Here is a 23,150-nt window from a genome sequence, read left to right on the forward strand (position 1 = left end):
GGATTAAAATGTTTTGTAGGAGTAATATTAGTTGTTTTAATACTAATTAGATCATGACCTTTAGCATTATTTTTCAGGACATTAAGTTAAATATACTTAATGTATGTGTATATATTATTATATCAGTATACATATTATATTTATATATGAATAAAGGTATTCATGTCAATAAAGGCATAATTATGCTAAGAAATAGTTTGGGTTTTCTGGTATCATGCTTTTTATAAAATCATACTTTTTATATTTTACCTTGATTTGATTACTAGAAGAATTTGAGACAAGAATGAATTGCTCTGTGTACCATACAAGCACATTTGTAACAGTGTAAGATAAGAAAGTTCTTTATCTTAAAAAAACAAACAAATCTTGTTGGGTGAGCCTATCTTCTCTCCTGGGCATTCACTCAGTGTAGAGAATGCACACATGCATGGTCAGTCGCTAAGTTATGTCTGACTCTTTGTGGCCCCATAGACTGTAGCCCACCAGGCTCCTCTGTCCATGGGATTCTCCAGGCAAGACTACTGGAGTGGGTTGCCATTTCCTACTCCAGGGGATTTTCCCAACCCAGGGATCGAACCTGTGTCTCTTAAGTCACCTGCATTGGTAGGTGGATTCTTTATTACTGAGCCACCTGAGATGCCGTCAGAGAATGAGTGCTGATCAAAGAATGTATCAGTGACTCAGGAGATTATTGCAATCTATCCCTTGCTCCTCTTCAGTGCTTAACTTTATTCTAGACCACATGATTACTAATGTTTTTGCTTACAGATATTTATGTTTTGATTGCTTTTGAAAAATTATAGAAGTGTAATTTCACTGATCACGAGTTTCAGGAGTTTTGACAGTTATACATATCTATATAACCATCATCCAAAACAAGCTGAAGAAACTAATCACCATCGCAAGTTCCCTTCTTTTTCATTCAAGTCAATTCTCCACTTCTGAGGCAACTACTGTCTAACTTTTATCAAAACAGATGAGTTTTATTTCATCTGATATTTTACACAACTGAAATCATACAGTATATACTCTTGCATTCCATTCTCTTCTCTATTTCTGATGAGAGTGAAATCGCTCAGTCGTGTCTGACTCTTTGGGACCCCATGGACTGTAGCCCACCAGGCTCCTCCAACCATGGGATTCTCCAGGCAAGAATACTGGAGTGGCTTGCCATTTCCTTCTCCGGGGGATCTTCCCAACCCAGGGATCGAACCCAGGGATTGAACCCGGGTCTCCCGCATTGGAGGCAGACGCTTTAATCTCTGAGCCAGAAGTCAGGTGTAATTCTTATTGTTTTCCAGTATGGCATGTGCTTTCCTCAATACACACATCCCCACCTCAACTCCTACCCCAGCTACTTTTAAGATTTTCTCTTTATCTTTGATTTTTATCAGTTTAACTCTGGGGTGAGTAGGTATAAAATTTTTGTATATATTCTGCTAGGGGGTTACAGGTATTATTGAATCTATGGTTTAATGCCATTCATCAATTTTGGATCATTCCCCAGCCTTTAGTTCTTCAAATATTTTTCTGCTCATTCTCTCTCTTTACTCTGAGAATTCAGTTACACATATGCTTAATATGTAGTATTATCCCATAGACCTCGAGTCAAAACTGAGTAGATGAACTGAGTTTGTTCTTCTTTTAAGGCTTTACTTAGACTCTGGATTTTTCATCTTTTTCAGTTTGAATAATTTATTATGACTGTCTTCAAGTAAACTGATTCTTTTCTTTTTTCCTACAATTATGCCCATCTAATATCCAAAAATTTTCTGATATTATATGTTTCTAGAATTTCCTTTTTTTAAATTATAATTTCCATTGCTCTGATTAAATTTCCATCTCTTCATGCATTTGTACCATTTTACAATAGATTCTGTAACATACATATCGTAATTATGTTAACGTTCCTACTTGATCATTTCAACATCTGGAGCATTTCTATGTTTGCCTCTAATGACTATCTTCTCTTGACCACAGGTCATCTTTAATTCCTTCTTTGTATTTCTTGTAATTTAATATCTGGTGCTGAACAATATACCTAAAGGATCAAAGTAAATAATATCTACCCCAAGAAAAGGCACACCCTTTCTTCAGTCAGACAACTAGACTTGAGAGCGGACTCAAACTAATCTGTAGATGAGCTGAACTTGGTCATTTTTTTTTGTGACTTCACTTAGATTTAGTTAATCACTGGCTTCAAATACTTTGAGGGCAGAACCCTAACTTTCTTGCACAGCTTGGGATCTAAGCTTCGGTGAGACTCAAGAAATCTCTGTTGCTTTACAGACTGGCTGTCAGCCCTTGGGTAACTGGATGGTTCTTTTTCCTCTCAAGTTCTGCCTCCAGAAGTTTTCACATCAGAATATCTCACTCAGATTTTGTGCAGCCTCTGTATACACCCAGTTAAGGTAGATTCCTTACTATCCCAAATAGGGGATATTATTTCACTTTTACAACTCTCCATATTTAGAATCTGTTTGCTGCTGCTTTCCATACAATAAAAGCTTTGATGGAATTTGTTTCAGCAACTCTGTCCCACTCCTGCTCTTTAGCAGCCACTAGTGGCCCAATGGCACCCCACTCCAGTATTCTTGCCTAGAAAACCCCATGGAAGGAGGAGCCTGGTGGGCTGAGGTCCATGGGGTCGCGGAGAGTCGGATACGACTGAGCGACTTCCCTTTCACTTTTCACTTTCATGCATTGGAGAAGGAAATGGCAACCCACTCCAGTGTTCTTGCCTGGAGAATCCCAGGGATGGCGGAGCCTGGTGGGCTGCCGTCTATGGGGTCGGGTCGCACAGAGTTGGACACGACTGAAGCGACTTAGCAGCAGCAGCAGTCGTCCAAGAACTGAGAACTTCCAGATGTACAAGAAGGACTTAGAAAAGGCAGAGAAACCAGAGATCAAACTGCCAACATTCGTTGGATCACAGAGAAAACAAGGGAATTCCAGAAAAACACTGACTTCTGCTTCATTGACTACGCTAAAGCCTTTGATTGTGTGAATCACAACAAACTGTAGAAAATTCTTAGAGATGGGAATACCAGACCACCACCTTACTTGTCTCCTGAGAAACCTGTATGCAAGTAAAAAAGCAACAGTTAGAGTCAGACATGGAAAAGCTGACTGGTTCCAAATTGGAAAAGAAGTATGTCAATGCTGTATATTGTCACCCCGTTTATTTAGCATATATGTAGAGTATATCATGTGAAATGCCAGACTGGATGAATCACAAGTTAAAATCAAGATTGCCAGGAGAAATATCAACAACCTCAGATATCCAGATGATAACACTGTAATGACAGAAAGTAAAGAAGAACTGAAGAGTCTCTTGATGAGGGTGAAAGAAGAGAGTGAAAAAGCTGGCTTAACATGCAACATTCAGAAAACTAAGGTCATAGCATCCAGTCCCATCACTTCATGGCAAATAGAAGGGGAAAAAGTGGAAACAGTGACAGACTTTATATTCTTGGATTCCAAAATCAGCACGGATGGCAACTGCAGCCATGAAATTAAAAGGCACTTGCACCTTGGAAGGAAAGTTATGACAAACCTAGACAGCATATTAAAAAACAGGGACATCACTTTACTGACAAAGGCCCATCTAGTCAAAGTTATGGTTTTTCTAGTAGTCATGTAGAGATGTGAGAGTTGGACCATAAAGAAGGCTGAGCACCAAAGAATTGATGCTTTTGAACTGCAGTGCTAGAGAATACTCTTGAGAGTCCTTTAGACTGCAAGGAGATCAAACCAATCAATCAATCCTAAAGGAAATCAACCCTGAATACTCATTGGAAGGACTGATGCTGAAGCTTGAGCTCTGATACTCTGGCCACCAGATGCAAAGAGCCAATTCATTGGAAAAGATCCAATTGGAAAGATCCATTGGAAAAGATGCTGGGGAAAAGTGCAGCAAAAAAAGAAGGGTGTGGCAGAGAATGAGATGGTTAGACAGCTTCTCTGACTTAATGGACATGAATTTGAGTGAACTGTGGGAAATAGGGAAGGACAGGGGACCCTGGAGTGCTGCAGTCCATGGGCTCTCAAAGAGTCAGACACAACTGAGAGACCAAACAAGTGGTCCTTAGGTATTTTAAGGGTCTTTCTTGACCTACTGCCCGCCTCCAGAATTGATATACTAGCTTTGTGCACGTAAGACAACCTACAAAAGAGTTAGTGGGTGATGCAGACCCACTCTGTAACTGGGGCTCTTTGGGATTTTCATTCATCACACTAGCTTAAGTACAGCCATTATATATTTGCTAAATATTCAGCTGGTTTTTCTTTACTCCTCATCTATAGTGAGTTATTACCTTTTTGCTCTGTAAGGGATGAAGGAAGTTACGAGTTGCTTCTCTATCGTGAAGGACTTGTTCTTTCCTGGAACTTAGTTCGTTCAGATTTCTTTTGTCATTCATTTTCTGCTGTATTTAAAAAGGCTACTATGATTTTGAAGATCATCTTGCTTATTCTTCCTATCACAGTAAGAATAGTAGACTCTTATGTTGTTGTACATCTTAATCAGAAGCCAAAGTCCTATGAGACCTAAAGACCTTAAGCTTATCATTTCTTAAATTCACAGCATTTGTTTTATAAATAGTTTGTTTATCTCACCTATTAGATTAAAATAATAGATTCCTTAATAAGATATTTTAAAAAAAACTTTTAGAGTGTACTTAATCTGTAATATACATCTATTTCATTTCGTGGCAATTTTCATTTAATCAAGATTCTTTGTTTGTTCTCTTGTTGTTGTTCATTTGCTAAGTCGTGTCCAACTCTGTGACCCCACAGACAGCAGCAGGCCAGGCTTCTCTGTCCTTCACTATCTTCCAGAGTTCACTCAAATTCATGTCCATTTAGGTGATACTGTGTAACCATTTCATCCTCTGCCACTCCTTTCTCCTTTTTGCCTTCAATCTTTCCCAGCATTAGTGTTTTTTCCAGTAAGTCGGCTCTTCACATCAGGAGGCCAGAGTATTGGAGCTTGAGCTTCAGCATCAGTCCTTCCAATGAATAATCAGGGTTGATTTCCTTTAGGCATGACTGGTTTAATCTCCTTGCAGTCTAAGGGACTCTCAAGAGTCCTCTCCAGCATCACAGCTCAAAAGCATCAATTCTTCAGTGCTCAGTCTTCTTTATAGTCCATCTCACATACATATGGGCTTCCCTGGGAGCTCAGTTGGTAAAGAATCCACGTACAATGCGAGAGACCCTGGTTCAATTCCTGGGTTGGGAAGATCCGCTGGAGAATGATAGGCTACCCACTCTAGTATTCTTGGGCTTCTCTGGTGGCTCAGCTGGTAAAGAATCCACCTGCAATGGGAGAGACCTGGGTTTGATACCTGGGTTGGAAAGATCCCCTGGAGAAGGGAATGGCTACCCACTCCAGTATTCTGGTCTGGAGAATTCCATGGACTGTATAGTCCATGGGGTCGCAAAGAATTGGACACGACTGAGCAACTTTCACTTCACATCCATACATGACTACCAGAAAAACCATAGCTTTGACTAAATGGACCTTTTTTGGCAAAGTGATGACTTTGCTTTCTAATAAGCAATCTAGGTTTGCCATAGCCTTCCTTCCATGGAGCAAGAGTCTTTTAATTTCATGGCCACAGGCACTGTCAATAGTGATTTTGGAGACCAAGAAAATAAAATCTGTTACTGCTTCCACTTTTTTTCCTTCAAGGTATAAGTTAAAAAAGCCATAACTCACACTAGGGTGTGGCCAAATTGCTTTTAACTTTTTTTCCTGACAAATTTTCAGTTTTCAGTTGTTTCAACCAATGTCTTTCAAATGGTAATTTTAGAGGAACAGAATTAAATGTCTGGTAGAGGAATTTTCCAACAAAAATTCAATTTCATTAGCTTTGGAAATAAAAATAAAGAGATGACCTGGAACCTAGTAAAGAAATCAAGTCACATATTTATTTAGGCTGAGCCATTTCTAACAGTTCAAGATAATCCCTATAAAAGATGGCCAATAATTAGATTGAAGTTCTCAAACCAAAGCTTTCAAAAGATTAACCTAGCTTCCCAGAATAATAAAATGGGAATATGCCCAGGGTTTGCTTTAAAATTTTTAAGTAAGATGCATATGCAAACTGGAAGTGCATGCATGTAATCCTCTGTTCTCTTAAATCATTATCTGGAATAGTAAATCTTTATTCCCTCAATGTGTGATGGACAAAACAATGAAGCACACACCAGAGAAGATAAAAAGTCAGGGGATCTGCCTTCTAATTTCAGCTCAGCCACTAAATCTGTGGTACTTATGAAAGTTCTGTCACTTCCCTGGACCTCTATTTCTCATTTATAAAATTATAAGTTTGGGGTCAGAATTGCAGGACTTAGGATACTCTTCTGGGCTGGAGGCCATGCCACAGATAGTTTTAGGGTAATTTTCCCTGGATGCTAATCAGATACCAACTAAGGTGGTAAGGATGATATTTGCAAAGTTGAATAAAGGTAATGATTTCCATTCTTATTCCTTTCATCATAGGGTTTGGAGTCAGATGAAATGTTACTATTTCTGTGGATCTATAAGACAGCACATGACTGGGTTTAAGAATCTGATCGCTTTGGAGGAGCACATATGCAACATATGAGGCGTCACTCTTCCTATCCTGTTGAAAGAGTAGACATAACCTATTTAGAATTGCAGACAAAAAATAATACCACCGAGATTACTGTATTTCTAGAATCTTGATACCGTAAATTAAGTGAACAAGGGTAATAATGGAATATTAAACTTCTTTGGTGCAGTTTGTTATTTCTCTAGAAACTTTATGTATATGCATGTGCGATTGTATTTTGTTCTTATGTTCATTTAAAAAATACCTTTTGAAAATTACAAGTATGTTTGCTTCTGATTCTGAACAGCAAAGGGACCAAGAACCTAGAAATAATCCAAGAGAGTCTAGAAAGATCCAGGAAACTTGGAACACTAAGAGTATGGAAACAAGATGGGCTGGGTTGGGATCAAATGTCTAGTTACTCTACCTCCAGGACATGGCTTCCAGGTAGAAAGTTACCCACTGTCCTTTGTATGGGTTTCACACAGAAAGCCAAAGAATGTGTGCTCAGTTCAGTTCAGTTCAGTCGCTCAGTCGTGTCCGACTCTTTGCGACCCCATGAATTGCAGCACGTCAGGCCTCCCTGTCCATCAACAACTCCCGGACTTCACTCAGACTCACATCCATCGAGTTGGTGATGCCATCCAGCCATCTCATCCTCTGTCGTCCCCTTCTCCTCCTGCCCCCAATCCTTCCCAGAATCAGAGTCTTTTCCAATGAGTCAACTCTTCGCATGAGGTGGCCAAAGTATTGGAGTTTCAGCTTTAGCATCGTTCCTTCCAAAGAACACCCAGGACTGATCTCCTTTAGAATGGACTGGTTGGATCTCCTTGCAGTCCAAGGGACTCTCAAGAATCTTCTCCAACACCACAGTTCAAAAGCATCAATTCTTCGGTGCTCAGCTTTCTTGACAGTCCAACTCTCACATCCATACGTGACTACTCGAGAAACTATAGCCTTGACTAGATGGACCTTTGTTGGCAAAGTAATATCTCTGCTTTTGAATATGGTATCTAGGTTGGTCATAACTTTCCTTCCAAGGAGTAAGTGTCTTTTAATTTCATGGCTGCAATCACCATCTGCAGTGATTTTGGAGCCCAAAAAAATAAAGTCTGACACTGTTTCCACTGTTTCCCCATCTATTTCCCATGAAGTGATGGGACCGGATGCCATGATCTTAGTTTTCTGAATGTTGAGCTTTAAGCCAACTTTTTCACTCTCCTCGTCCACTTTCATCAAGAGGCTTTTTAGTTCCTCTTCACTTTCTGCCATAAGGGTGCTGTCATCTGCATATCTGAGGTTATTGATATTTTTCCTGGCAATCTGATTCCAGCTTACGTTTCTTCCAGTCCAGCGTTTCTCATGATACACTCTGCATATAAGTTAAATAAGCAGGGTGACAATATACAGCCTTGATGTACTCTTTTTCATATTTGGAACCAGTCTGTTGTTCCATGTCCAGTTCTAACTGTTGCTTCCTGACCTGCATACAAATTTCTCAAGAAGCAGATCAGGTGGTCTGGTATTCCCATCTCTTTCAGAATTTTCCAGTTTATTGTGATCCACACAGTCAAAGGCTTTGGCATAGTCGGTAAAGCAGAAATAGACATTTTTCTGGAACTCTCTTGCTTTTTCCATGATCCAGCAGATGTCGACAATTTGATCTCTGGTTCCTCTGCCTTTTCTAAAACCAGCTTGAACATCTGGAAGTTCACGGTTCATGTACCGCTGAAGCCTGGCTTGGAGAATTTTGAGCATTACTTTACTAGAATGTGTGCTACCAAGTAGTAAATCAACATATCTGACAAATGTGTGAGATTTTGTTAGGAGCATTTGGTATTTTTTGAGGACTTCTTATAGTATTGAGAACTTGATTTATTATTGAAAAAATATTAAATAATTTTGATAATAAAAGTGAATTAAGGCAGGAAAGTAATCTTGGAAATTTGGGCAATAAAAGGGCTGGTTAGAGCTTTGGGAATATCGTCATATGTAGTGGATGGGCAGAATATAAATTAAATATGAGAATGATTAGGGAAGCATCTACATGTAGGATCGCTGGAAAGAAAGGTAAAATATTTTAGAGAAACCTGCTAGGAAGCTTTTTCAGAAGGAAGGAGGAATAACTGATGGCCTGAATGAATTAGAGAGGTGGCAGTAAAAATACACAAGGACTGAGATATTAGACACTCAAAAGAAAAGGCTGTTCAGGCTCCTAAGGAAAGAGTTGGATTTAAGATAATATTCAGCTTTATGGCTACAAACTTATGAGGTAGAAGAGAAGGGGTATTCATTAAAGAAGGTAACATTTCATTGTCATGGAGAAGTCCAAGCAGGAGTGTTGATGGGGTAGCTGCTGGCAATACAATTATATGGCATTAAAGTATATAAGAAGAGAGGGCAATGGCACCCCACTCCAGTACTCTTGCCTAGAAAATCCCATGGATGGAGGAGCCTGGTAGACTGCAGTCCATGGGGTTGCTAGGAGTCGGACACAACTGAGTGACTTCACTTTCACTTTTCACTTTCATGCATTGGAGAAGGAAATGGCAACCCACTCCAGTGTTCTTGCCTGGAGAATCCCAGGGACGGGGGGCCTGGTGGGCTGCCGTCTCTGGGGTCACACAGAGTCGGACACGACTGAAGCGACTTAGCAGCAGCAGCAAAGTATATAAGATAAATGTGTCTTTGAATGGAGCATATTGGTTATAAACTTAGCTCCTGTATCACTAAACATTAATAATCACCACAGAACAGTTTTTTTTTTGTGGAAGAGGAAGTATTCTGAAATAGGGTCCCAGAGTTTCTTTTATCATTTAAGGTAACACATTCATAGATCTAGGGACTAGGATGTGAATATCTTTGTTATTGCTGTTGCTGTTTAGTTGCTAAGTCATGTCCAACTCTTTGGTGACCCCATGAACTGTAGCCCGCCAGGCTCCTCTGTCCATGGGATTTCCCAGGGAAGAATAAAAGAGTGGGTTGCTATTTCCTTCTCCAGTGAATACCATTAGGAGGCAATTATTTCACTTACTATAGTAAACAAATGTTGTTAAACTAAAAGGCACTCTCATGAAACAAGAAAGTGGTAATAACTCCACAATTCAGCATGTCTTAACACTCTTAGCAACATCTATTTTTCCTTGACCAAGAGTTAATATTATGTATATGACCCAAATGATAGCTGTTACCAAACTACCAGCATATCCTTATTGTCTAAACTAGGATAAGATATTATGAGAAATTTTTCTATCAACTGGATACTGCTGCTTTGCAAATCTATTGACCAAGATTTTTCAAACAGATTATTGGGGGATCCCTAAATGTGTGTGGGTAAACTACAGTCTTTTAGAGCTGCTGACCTCTGAACAGTAGAAGGATGGTGAGTGTGATGGTTAATTTTATGAGTCAACTGTCTTGGTTATTGTGGGCAGTTGGTTGGTCAAACACCAATCTTGAGGTTACTGTGAAAGTATTTTTTAGGTGTGATTAATATTTACATAAGGGACTTTAAAGCAGATTACCCTCCATATTGTGGGGAAATCTCATCCAATCAGTTGAAGGCCCTAGGAGAAAAGACTGAGGTTTACCAAAGAGGAAGGAATTCAGTTTATAGACTGCCTTCAGACTCAAGGCTGTAACATCAACTTCTGCTGGAAGTTTCAGCTTGTTGGCCTGCCCTGCCGATTTCAGAATTGCTAGCCTCACAATCACATGAGTCAGTTCCCTAAAGTAAACCTTTTACTGTGTCTCTCTTGGTACATACCCTTGATCCCATTTCTCTGGAAAATCCTAACTCAATGAGGGAAATGGCTACAGTGGTTCTAATAAACTATAACAAGACATAAAAAACACAAGTTCTAAATGCAGTGAATATTCACATCTGCAGTAATACTAAAAAGATATTCTGTAATCATTTGGTAAAGGCAAAACCCAGAGAGCAAAGGAGTCCCTTCATGAATATTGTTTCCAGATAGGTTAGTAGTTGAGCGGTCTGGGGGATTTCTGGACCTGTCAAGCGTTTCAGAGGATAGAAACTCTAGGTTTGAAAATTATAATTGTACAACAGCTACAAAAGTAACAGGGGGTTCCTTAAGGATTAACTTATTCAATCTATAATTAAAAAAAGAAAAAAAATCCCCTTTCTGCTGTGTGTGTGTGTGTGTGTGTGTGTGTGTGTGTGTGTGTAATCAAGGCTAACCCATGAGTTCATTTTTCTTAATAAAAATAGTGAATGTTACAGAGACTATTTCTTGTTACCAGTTCCTAATGGAGAGTATCTATGCTTTTCCCTAACCCTGTGATAAACTTACATATTTAAACATATTATGTTTGACCCTGAAAAACCTACATTTTTTGTGTGTCAGCTCAGAGAAGATGAACATATGTGTCTCAATCATTTGAGCGCAGATAGTTCAGGAGATGGGAATGGCAATCCACTCCAGTATTCTTGCCTTGTAAATCCCCTCGACAGAGGAGCCTGGAGGGCTACAGTCCACGGGGTCGCAAAGAGTCGGACACGATGAGCATGAGCCACTGTATAGTTCGGTGCAGCACATTCAGAAGGCTCACGTGCCAATTTTTCATTCTGGTAATGGCAGATGCCATAGATAAGAGGTAGAAGATGATAGAAAACAAAGGAAAAGAAAAGAAAGTGATATTCTAAATAGCTGCCTTGTTTGCAGGCTAAGTTGCTTTAGTCGTGTCCAACTCTGTGTGACCCTATGGACTGCAGCTTGCCAAGCTCCTCTGTCCATGGGATTCTCCAGGTAAGAATACTGGAGTGGGTTGCTATGCCTTCCTCCAGGGGATCTCCCAAACCCAGGGATTGAACCCACATCTCTTATGTCTCCCTACACTGGCAGGCGGTTTCTTTACCACTAACACCGCCTGGGAAGCCAGATAAGCTGCCCTATATTCCTATAAACAAGAATAATACTAGTCTGATACCTAATGGTTGCTGCTGCTGCTAAGTCGCTTCAGTTGTGTCTGACTCTGTGCGACCTCATAGACGGAAGCCCACCAGGCTCCCCATCCCTGGGATTCTCCAGGCAAGAACACTGGAGTGGGTTGCCATTTCTTTCTCCAATGCATGAAAGTGAAAAGTGAAAGTGAAGTTGCTCAGTGGTGTCCAACTCTTTACGACCCTATGGACTGTAGCCTACTAGGCTCCTCCGTCCATGGGATTTTCCAGGCAAGAGTACCTAATGCTTACCAGGTTTTTATTGATTTTAATCTATGGTTAGCTTCATTGCCATCAACAAATTAATACAGTAAATATTTACCGAGTACTAGAGACTCTCTTAGGCATTAGGAATAAATTCATGAACAAAATGGACAGGGCTCCTTCCTAAAGGACAGCATTTGCCCTCAGAGGCAAAAGTGGTGATTTGAAGAAACAATGTGCTATGAAACAAAAATCACTATGTTTTGGGGATTGCAAAAAATACCATAAAGAGTGTCTGAGATAATTTCAAACTTGCCTTTATAAATTATTAATTAAAGCCATAAATTTAAATAATTCAGCACAAATAATTCATAACCTTTCCTCTTCAGTAAGGTCACCTACCCGAGAAGCTAACTCCAACTGTCCCTCTTTCTCTGGGGCTCCTGAGCCTCAGAGAGCCACAGCTCATCACAGCGGATAGGGAGGCAGTGGCCGAGGAGTGGTTAATAACCTCTGCTGGCTGACTGGATTCACTCCAGCCTTGCCACCATTTGAGCAAATGATAGAAACTCTCAATGCCTCATCTGTAAATCAGGTTTGAAAATAGTACCTACCATGGGTTTTTTGAGAGGAATTAAATGATATAAAATAAGAGAGGTTTTTAGAATTATTCTTAACGCAGAGTACATAACATGCAAGCATTAGCTCTTATTAGTAGAGAAAAACACACTATATTAGTGATACTAATTTTTGTGATTTTATTTTCTCTTCTTGGGTGCACTCTGAGTGTATGGGTTTTATTTATTTATCTCACATTCCTATACCTCCCTCAGCATCTAGAAGAGTACCTAGTATAACGCAGAGTATGTTAAACTGCTAAGAATTCATGAGGGTTTATTTTTGTTTTTAGTAATGATACACAAAAAATAGTCATGTATGGATGTGAGAGCTGGACTATAAAGAAGGCTGAGTGCCTAACAATTGATGCTTTTGAACTGTGGTGCTGGAGAAGACTCTTGAGAGTCCCTTGGACAGCAAGGAGATCAAAGCAGTCAATCCTAAAGGAAATAAATCAACCCTGAACCCTCATTGGAAGGACTGATGCTGAAGCTGAAGTGCCAATACTTGGACCACCTCATGCCAACTGTCCACTCACTGGAAAATACCCTGATGCTGGGAAAGACTGAGGGAAGGAGGAGAAGTGGGCGACAGAGGATGAGATAGTTGGATGGTGTCATCAACTCAATAGACATGAGTCTGAGCAAACTCTGGGAAATAGTGAACAACAGGGAAGCCTTGTGTCCTGCAGTCCACGACATTGCAAAGAGGTTGGACATGACTGAGTGAACAACAACAAAAAAACTATCAGCTCATGAAATTTACTTGAGAATATGCAAAAGATATTCTTGGGAGGATATAAGAAAAAACCTATACTTGGAGGCTGTGTTATCAAAAAAATGAACTGGAAGAATCTATAACATTACAGGCAATTTATATGCCAAAACTCCAGTTTACTCAATCACTACAAGTTTTGATAATGTGTTATGTGTAAATTTGTTCCTAATTTCCTGTTTTTATTTTAGCAGTGATGCATTTGTAACTACTTTGAAGAGTTTACATGACTACAATTATTTTTTTTATCACCTTTACTTCTCATGTCAGAATGAGGAATAACCTCCCCAATTTCTTTCCTTTTGCATTGATTTCTTCATTGCCCCTATATTCTATTCAGGTGATTTAAAATGAAAACTAAATAGGTAGAAATTAAAAGATGCTTACTCCTTGGAAGGGAAGTTATGACCAACCTAGATAGCATATTAAAAAACAGAGACAGTACTTTATCAACAAAGGTCCGTACAGTCAAGGCTATGGTTTTTCCAGTGGTCATGTGTGGATGTGAGAGTTGGACTGTGAAGAAAGCTGAGTGCCAAAGAATTGATGCTTTTGAACGATGGTGTTGGAGAAGACTCTTGAGAGTCCCTTGGACTGCAAGGAGATCCAACCAGTCCATTCTAAAGGAGATCAGTCCTGGGTGTTCATTGGAAGGACTGATGTTGAAGCTGAAACTCCAATGCTTCGGCCACCTAATGTGAAGAGATGACTCGTTTGAGAAGATTCTGATGCTGGGAAAGATTGAGGGCAGGAGGAGAAGGGGACGACAGAGGATGAGATGGTTGGATGGCATCACCGAGTCAATGGACATGGGTTTGGGTGAACTCCGGCAGTTGGTGATGGATAGGGAGGCCTGCCGTGCTGCAGTTAGTGGGGTCACAAAGAGTCGGACACGACTGAGTGACTGAACTGAACTGAAAGAGGTACACAGAACTTCAGGCATTGTGAAATTCATATTTGGGGAAAACATTTAAAAATATTTTTTGCAAAATACCTTTGATATTGCTTCTTTCTGTTCCTAATTTTCTTTTCAGGGAGTAAGATTCAGTTCAGTTCAGTTCAGTCGCTCAGTCTTGTCCGACTCTTTGCAACCCCATGAATCGCAGCACGCCAGGCCTCCCTGTCCATCACCAACTCCTGGAGTTCACTCAGACTCACGTCCATTGAGTCACTGATGCCATCCAGCTATCTCATCCTCTGTCGTCCCCTTCTCCTCCTGCCCCCAATCCTTCCCAGAATCAGGGTCTTTTCCAATGAGTCAACTCTTCGCACGAGGTGGCCAAAGTATTGGAGTTTCAGCTTTAGCATCATTCCTTCCAAAGAAATCCCAGGGCTGATCTCCTTCAGAATGGACTGATTGGATCTCCTTGCAGTCCAGGGGACACTCAAGAGTCTTCTCCAACACCACAGTTCAAAAGCATCAATTCCTCGGCACTCAGCTTTCTTCACAGTCCAACTCACATCCATACATGACCACTGGAAAAACCATAGCCTTGACTAGATGGACCTTTGTTGGCAAAGTAATGTCTCTGCTTTTCAATATGCTATTCAGGTTGGTCATAGCTTTCCTTCCAAGGAGTAAGTGTCTTTTAATTTCATGGCTGCACTCACCATCTGCAGTGATTTTGGAGCCCAGAAAAATAAAGTCTGACACTGTTTCCACTGTTTCCCCATCTATTTCCCATGAAGTGATGGGACCAGATGCCATGATCTTCGTTTTCTGAATGTTGAGCTTTAAGCCAACTTTTTCACTCTCCTCTTTCATTTTCATCAAGAGGCTTTTTAGTTCCTCCTCACTTTCTGCCATAAGGGTGGTGTCATCTGCATATCTGAGGTTATTGATATTTCTCCCAGCAATCTTGATTCCAGCTTGTGCTTCTTCCAGCCCAGCATTTCTTATGATGTACTAAGATTAGTAATTTCAAATTTGTGAAAACATTTTTCTTTCTATGTAGAACTAGGCTACATATATCTCTAGTAGTGTTTCTATAGAAGTTCTTCAACAAAATATCATTAATTCTATTCCATGTATAAAAGCCTTCTCAAATCTTATCATCCTTTCATCCTGAACATTATGAAAATGTAGGTTCAAGGTCTTAATGATCAGATATTTTGAAGCTGATACTGAGTCAAGATTATGGGGCCAATGAGGCAAGCAAAACATTAATTCAGCCATATTCATGTCTATGTTGCATATTTTATTATGCAATTTGTATTATGTTATTTTGTACTTCCACTAGGGATTAGGGCCTAATGTTATGTTTGCTTCTGCCACCTAGCCATAACCAATGATATGGTTTTTGAATCAATTACCTAGATTATATTGAACTATCCTAGACTATATTTAACTTCTTTTCAAAAGTGCAATTGTTTCATAAAAATATTTTTCCAAATACAAAATAATCATTACAGTCTAATAATGGCTCAAAGTTTTCATATATGTTATTAACTTTCTAATTAATAAAGTAGAAAGTTTAATAAAGAGTAATATTTTCTCGGTGTCAAAGATCAATATGAAGATGAATTATTTGGCAGGTCTGCAATACTGATACAGTGAAACAATTGAGACTGATGAACTTGGCTGCCCACTGGAATTACTTGGAAAACTTGAAAAAGTGCTGATAGCTGGAGTCCACTCAAAGATTCTTTATTAATTTGGGGGTGTGGCTTGGGCATAGGATGTTCTGAAGGCTTTGTAGCTAACTACAATATGCACCAAGTTGCAGAACCACTGCTCTAAACCCTTGATACTCAAGGTCTGAGAACCAGCAACATCAGTTTTACCTGGAAGTTTGTTTAAAAAGCAGAAGCTTAACTATTCCCCGTACCCATTGAATCAGATCCATATTATCAGGGCTTCAATTTAAACTATAAAGAATCCTTTCCTAAAAAAAAAAAAAAAAGGACCAAGTCTATTCCATCCTTTCCAACTCTAAAATTCAGATCCTTCAACATGAATGAGACAATAAGAAGCACTTTCAAATTTACCCAGAATTCTTTATCTGTAAATGAGAGACCAAAGACATCCTATCCTCTCCAACTCCACAATTCTCATTGCACAAATTTAAATATAATGCTGAGTGAATTTGTAAAAATTGTGTCATCATTTCATCTTCATACGTTTACATACACTTTCTATTCCTTAGAATTCCTGTTTCCTTTCTCTTTTCTCATTGAGACACATCATTTAAGATCTAGGTAAAATCCTATTTCCTTTAGGAAACACATCTTGAAAACTAATATAGCTTTTCCCTAAAATTCTATTGTCAGTGTAATCAGTTTCATGGAGTGTGGTACATTTTTTAGGCGATGGCACCCCACTCCAGTACTCTTGCCTGGAAAATCCCATGGATGGAGGAGCCTGGTGGGCTGCAGTCCATGGGGTCCCTAGGAGTCGGACATGACTGAGCGACTTCACTTTCACTTTTCACTTTCATGCATTGGAGAAGGAAATGGCAACCCACTCCAGTGTTCTTGCCTGGAGAATCCCAGGGACGGGGGAGCCTGGTGGGTGGCCGTCTATGGGGTCACACAGAGTTGGACACGACTGAAGCGACTTAGCAGCAGCAGTATGATTACATACATAATATCTTATTTTCTCAGTTAAACGATGAGTATCTTAAGTAAGGGATCATGTCATGTTCCTTTTCTATCCCAACTTAATGTCTAACTTTTGTAAGTGAACTGTGTATTGTTAAAATGTATGTGGGAAATAGAATAAATGTGGATTATTCTCACAAGATTACTTATTCAAAAGCAGCCTACCATTGCCCTGTCCCCACAATGTGACCTTACCACACATAATGCACGTTCTAGCACATCTGGGTGAATCATAATCAGTTGTGCCTTAAGGCTCCTATTCTTTTCTTCCTGCTTCCCTCAGGCCTGACAGCCTGATGATAAAACTATTTCAAATAGCACAGAAACTCTATAGAAGAAAACCTCTGCTCATCAGCCCTACAGTATACCTATAGGAGACCTCTCATGTCCTGTAGCCATGCCTGTCTTACTCACCATTACATCTCCATCATTGTGTGTGCATACTGAGCATAAAACTGTATTAGAAACAGTGTGTCAACAAAAAACACAGGAATAAGCAATAAACAATGCATGCTACTGAGCTTGTGATGCCATTTAGAAGTACGGTTTTTTATTATAGTAGCTCCTATACATATTTTCCTTTATATATATGTATATGTATATATCTTTGATAAAAATAATATGCAGTCACTGTAGAAAACAAAGATTTAGCAAAATGAAAAAATGTAATCCCTGAAAGAGCAGAACCCATGCATAACTGTTAGCAGATGCATATCTGTTCAGACTATTGATTTATATATGTATATGTACACATATATATGCATGTGTGCATTTATATATATACACTCAAACATATGCTATTAAACATATGTACCTCTTAAAACAGGCTCACACTCTATCTCCTGCTATATATCCTACTTTTATTCAATTAAGTATAAATCAAAGCACCACTCCAGTCAGCAAATCAGTTTATAATAAAATTTGTTTATGATGGTTGCATTAACATATATACCAAAATTTATTTGATCAATTACCTATCTTTAAAGGACTGAGTTATTTCCATTTTTGGTAATTATAAATAATGCTATGATGAACAATTTTCCTCATTCATTATCCAAATATTTCCTTGGAATAAAAACCAGCTCTTTCACCAGGGGATGGGAGTTTTTGAAAACATTTCATCAGCAATTCTATATTCTTTGCTATAATATTTATTAAGCAGTTATATAGAGTGAAATGTGACAAAAAGAATAATTGATGCAGTTGGAAAATACTCACATTCTTTTTGAGGGCAGATTTCAGTTTGGAGTGATTGGAATTCATAGTATGGTATCTCATGTTTGAATGTGGATGTGAGAATATCATCAAGTTCGTCAATGTCACTCTGTTTTCAAATGAAAAGGAAATGTTTTGTTAGTTTAATTATTTACAAAGAAACACCTTAGTGTAATATAATAAAAATTATTGACTGGGATAAATACTGGGTAACCTTTAATAATCCTTACAACTTTTTAAACATAATAATACAAAATATTAGGGACTTGGAAAAAAGCCAGTTATTAGAATAATAGAAAAATGAATGCAAGAAATAAGTCTTTGCTTTTGGTTGGGCTTCCTTTGTGACTCAGCTGGTAAAGAATCTCCCTGCAATGTGGGAGACCTGGGTTTGACCTCTGGGTTGGGAAGATCCCCTGAAGAAGGGAAAAGCTACCCATTCCAGTATTCTGGCCTGGAGAATTCCATGGGCTGAGCAATTTTCACTTACTCTCTTTGGATGAGCTAATTGACTTGAAAATTGACTAATTTTAGAAGAGTTTTATATGAAGTCAATGATAACACTGTAATTTGTTTCAATAATAAATTCTGTTAAAATATATGCTTCATTTTAATAAATGAGATAAAATGATGAATCTGATTCTTCAATTTAAGGGTCAGAAATGAGATTATTTTACTTCTGTGTCAAAGTGAGGGTGAATATTCATCTTGACCTATTTTTTCCCCTGTAGATATAAAATGATTATATATCAACTTTATTTCCCTAATCTGAAGATTTTGGGAGGAGCTACTAGTCTTGTACTACCAATGACATAACGGACTGCAAAAGCTACCCTTTCTTTTAAATTGTGTTTTGTGAAGCAATGGCTGGGATTAAACTGACTTGTGACCTAGATGACTAAAGCTGAGAAAGTAGGCCAATGAACAAAAGCCATGGGGTGGAGAGAGGATTATGGAACAAAAATATCTACTAAAGACTTATGAAATGATTTCCAGGTAAATTAGATAGACTGCCAATATGAAGTCACAGAAATTAAGTGGGTTGAAAAAAATGATGTTACTATATTTCTTCATTTTTCAATAATCTGCATACCTCAAATAATAAAGTGGTTCAAGCCTTTCTGGATTTTCTAAAAGTCCTGTTTAGAAGTGAAGAGAAAGGATGAAAGTTATAGCCATGTAACACAAAGCAGAATGAAAGTGTTAGTGGCTCAGTATTGTCCGACTCTTTGCAACCCCATGGATTGTAACCCGCCAGGCTCCTCTGTCTGTGAGATTTCCCAGGCAAGAATACTGGAGTGGATTGCCATTTCTTCCTCCAGGGTATCTTCCTGTCCCAGGGATCAAACCTGCATCTCCTGCATTGGTAGGCAGTTTTTTTTTTTTTTTTTTTTTTTACCATTTAGCCACTTGTGAAGCCCATATCTAACTAGAAGGATGGTTAAAAATATAAAAATCTAGTCTTCCCACCTTTACTAGCTGACAAGAGGCAAGGAAAAAGGTTTTAAAATAATGATGTTGAGTGAATAAACCTCTAAGGTTGACTATAGAATACTAAGCTATTTTTTAAAATCTGGTAGAGAAATATAGTAGTAGTAAAGAATCTTAACAAGAGAAATGATTTCAGTGAAATAATCATAGGAAGGCTGTGAAATGTTCAAAATAGGAAACAAAATATATCATTTGCAGCATTTTACTTTCAGGCATCTAAAAAGAAAAGCAATGGTTGAACTAAAAACATCTTGTTTTTCTTATAACAAATTTCTATGTTTCCTTAAGTTTCCCTAGTAAAAGAAAATAAGATTCACTTCGTTTATTCCATTGTTCATAATGTGTGCTATGAAAGCCAGCCACAGTAGACATTTAAAGGAAAATTTGATACATAGTTTACATATCTTAAACAAAATTTCCTCCTACAGCTTGTAAAAAGAATGACAGAGAACAGAACAAATATTTTCTGGTTATAAAAAGCCTTTTGCTTTTTACTTTATAAGTATTCAATTTTAAGCACTTAATGTAAAAGAATAAACAAGTAAATTGGGCTAAGATGAAAGAGATATTTTCCTTTGTCAAATTAATTTTTCTAAGTTTTAAGTGAGTCAGTTCTAAGAATTTCAAACATGTCATGACCACATATGCAAAAATAAATGTTAAAAGTATAAAACAATGCAATTTAACACCTCCTTCAAATATTGTATATTTATATTGATTAGGTATTCATGTAGCTGTAGAATATCTTTAAATAACTTGAAAACAATGATACCAGGAAGAAAATATATTTTGAGATCTGAGAAACCTCTGTTGAAATGCCTGCTTCAGGACTCATTAGTTGTGGACCTTAATAACACTTACCCAACAGAATTACTTAAGAGTTTAAATAAATACTTTGATGTGAGCCCTCAGATATAACACATGAAATACAATCACTGTGATTTAGAAAAGTGCATATCTATTCATGAGGAGAGTTCACTCCCCAAACTAGCCTTTGCACTGACTGAAGAAATTAAGTGCAAAGGCTAGTCTGGGGAAAGAAGTCTGAACAAATAATTTAGTTTCTCTTTTTAAATTGAGTAACACTTATCTTTAAAATTGACATGCTCCTTTTCCTATTTGGAACAAGACTGTTGTTCCATGTCCAGTTCTATCTGTTGCTTCCTGACCTGCATATTGGTTTCTCAAGAGGCAGGTCAGGTGGTCTGGTATTCCCATAGCTTTCAGAATTTTCCACAGTTTATTGTGATCCACACAGTCAAAGGCTTTGGCATAGTCAATAAAGAAGAAATTGTTTTTCTGGAACTCTCTTGCTTTTTCCATGATCCAGCAGATGTTGGCAATTTGATCTCTGGTTCCTCTGCTTTTTCTAAAACCAGCTTGAACATCTGGAAGTTCATGGTTCACGTATTGCTGAAGCCTGGCTTGGAGAATTTTGAGCATTACTTTACTAGCGTGTGAGATTAGTGCAATTGTGTGGTAGTTGGAGCATTCTTTGGCATTGCCTTTCTTTGGGATTGGAATGAAAATGGAGCTTTTCCAGTCCTGTGGCCACTGCTGAGTTTTCCAAATTTGCTGGCATACTGAGTGTAGCACTTTCACAGCATCATCTTTCAGGATTTGAAATAGCTCAACTGGAATTCCATCACCTCCACTAGCTTTGTTCATAGTGATGCTTTCTAAGGCCCACTTGACTTCACATTCCAGGATGTCTGGCTCTAGGTCAGTGATCACACCATCGTGATTATCTGGGTCGTGAAGATCTTTTTCGAACAATTCTGTGTATTCCTGCCACCTCTTCTTAATATCTTCTGCTTCTGTTAGGTCCATATCATTTCTGTCCTTTATCGAGTCGTCTTTGCATGAAATGTTCCCTTGGTATCTCTAATTTTCTTGAAGAGTTCTCTAGTCTTTCTCACTCTGTTGTTTTCCTCTATTTCTTTGCATTGATCACTGAGGAAGGCTTTCTTATCTCTTCTTGCTATTCTTTGGAACTCTGCCTTCAGATGCTTATATCTTTCCTTTTCTCCTTTGCTTTTCACTTCTCTTATTTTCACAGCTATTTGTAAGGCTTCCTCAGACAGCCATTTTGCTTTTTTGCATTTCTTTTCCATGGGGATGGTCTTGATCCCTGTCTCCTGTACAATATCATGAACCTCCGTCCATAGTTCATCAGGCACTCTATCTATGAGATCTAGGCCCTTAAATCTATTTCTCACTTCCACTGTATAATCATAAGGGATTTGATTTAGGTCATACCTGAATGGTCTACTGATTTTCCCCACTTTTTTCAATTTAAGTCTGAATTTGGCAATAAGGAGTTCATGATCTGAGCCACAGTCAGCTCCTGGTCTTGTTTTTGTTGACTGCATAGAGCTTCTCCATCTTTGGCTGCAAAGAATATAATCAATCTGATTTTGGTGTTGACCATCTGGTGATGTCCATGTGTAGAGTCTTCTCTTGTGTTGTTGGAAGAGGGTGTTTGCTATGACCAGTGCATTTTCTTGGCAAAACTCTATTAGTCTTTGCCCTGCTTCATTCCATATTCCAAGGCCAAATTTGCCTGTTACTCCAGGTGTTTCTTGACTTCCTACTTTTGCATTCCAGTCCCCTAGAATGGAAAGGACATCTTTTTTGGGTGTTAGTTCTAAAAGGTCTTGTAGGTCTTCATAGAACCGTTCAACTTCAGCTTCTTCAGCATCACTGGTTGGGGCATAGACTTGGATTACTGTGATATTGAATGGTTTGCCTTGGAAACGAACAGAGATCATTCTGTTGTTTTTGAGATTGCATCCAAGACTGCATTTCGGACTCTTTTGTTGACCATGCTTATTTTGTCACCCTGCTTATTTAACTTATATGTAGAGTACATCATGAGAAACGCTGAGCTGGAAGAAGCACAAGCTGGAATCAAGATTGCTGGGAGAAATATCAATAACCTCAGATATGCAGATGACACTACCCTTATGGCAGAAAGTGAAGAGGAACTAAAAAGCCTCTTGATGAAAGTGAAAGTGGAGAGTGAAAAAGTTGGCTTAAAGCTCAACATTCAGAAAACTAAGAACATGGCATCTGGTCCCATCACTTCATGGGAAATAGATGGGGAAACAGTGGAAACAGTGTCAGACTTTATTTTTGGGGCTCCAAAATCACTGCAGATGGTGACTGCAGCCATGAAATTAAAAGATACTTACTCCTTGGAAGAAAAGTTATGACCAACCTAGATAGCATGTTCAAAAGCAGAGACATACTTTGCCAACAAAGGTCCATCTAGTCAAGGCTACGGTTTTTCCAGTGGTCATGTATGGATGTGAGAGTTGGACTGTGAAGAAAGCTGAGCACCAAAGAATTGATGCTTTTGAACTGTGGTGTTGGAGAAGACTCTTGAGAGTCCCTTGGACTGCAAGGAGATCCAACCAGTCCATTCTAAAGGAGATCAGTCCTGGGTGTTCTTTGCAAGGAATGATGCTAAAGCTGAAACTCCAATACTTTGGCCACCTCATGCGAAGAGTTGACTCATTGGAAAACACTCTGATACTGGGAGGGAGTGGGGGCAGGAGGAGAAGGGGACGACAGAGGATGAGATGGCTGGATGGCATCACTGACTCGATGGACGTGAGTCTGAGTGAACTCTGGGAGTTGGTGATGGACAGGGAGGCCTGGCGTGCTGCGATTCATGGGGTCACAAAGTCAGACACCACTGA

At 38.8% G+C, this 23,150-nt stretch overlaps 1 protein-coding gene across 5 annotated transcripts in view; it reads right to left on the reverse strand.

Moving 5' to 3' along the window:
- The window catches only part of BANK1 (B cell scaffold protein with ankyrin repeats 1), a 319,683-nt gene that overhangs the window by 175,007 nt on the left and 121,526 nt on the right, over window positions 1-23,150 (reverse strand). For all 5 annotated transcript variants that reach the window (XM_061419555.1, XM_061419554.1, XM_061419553.1 and 2 more), the window contains one exon: window positions 17,959-18,064. In XM_061419555.1, coding sequence (XP_061275539.1) covers window positions 17,959-18,064 — 106 coding nt within the window. The remainder of the gene's footprint in view (window positions 1-17,958; window positions 18,065-23,150) is intronic.

This window comes from Bos javanicus, chromosome 6, assembly GCF_032452875.1.
Source record: "Bos javanicus breed banteng chromosome 6, ARS-OSU_banteng_1.0, whole genome shotgun sequence".
Classification (NCBI taxonomy): domain Eukaryota; kingdom Metazoa; phylum Chordata; class Mammalia; order Artiodactyla; family Bovidae; genus Bos; species Bos javanicus.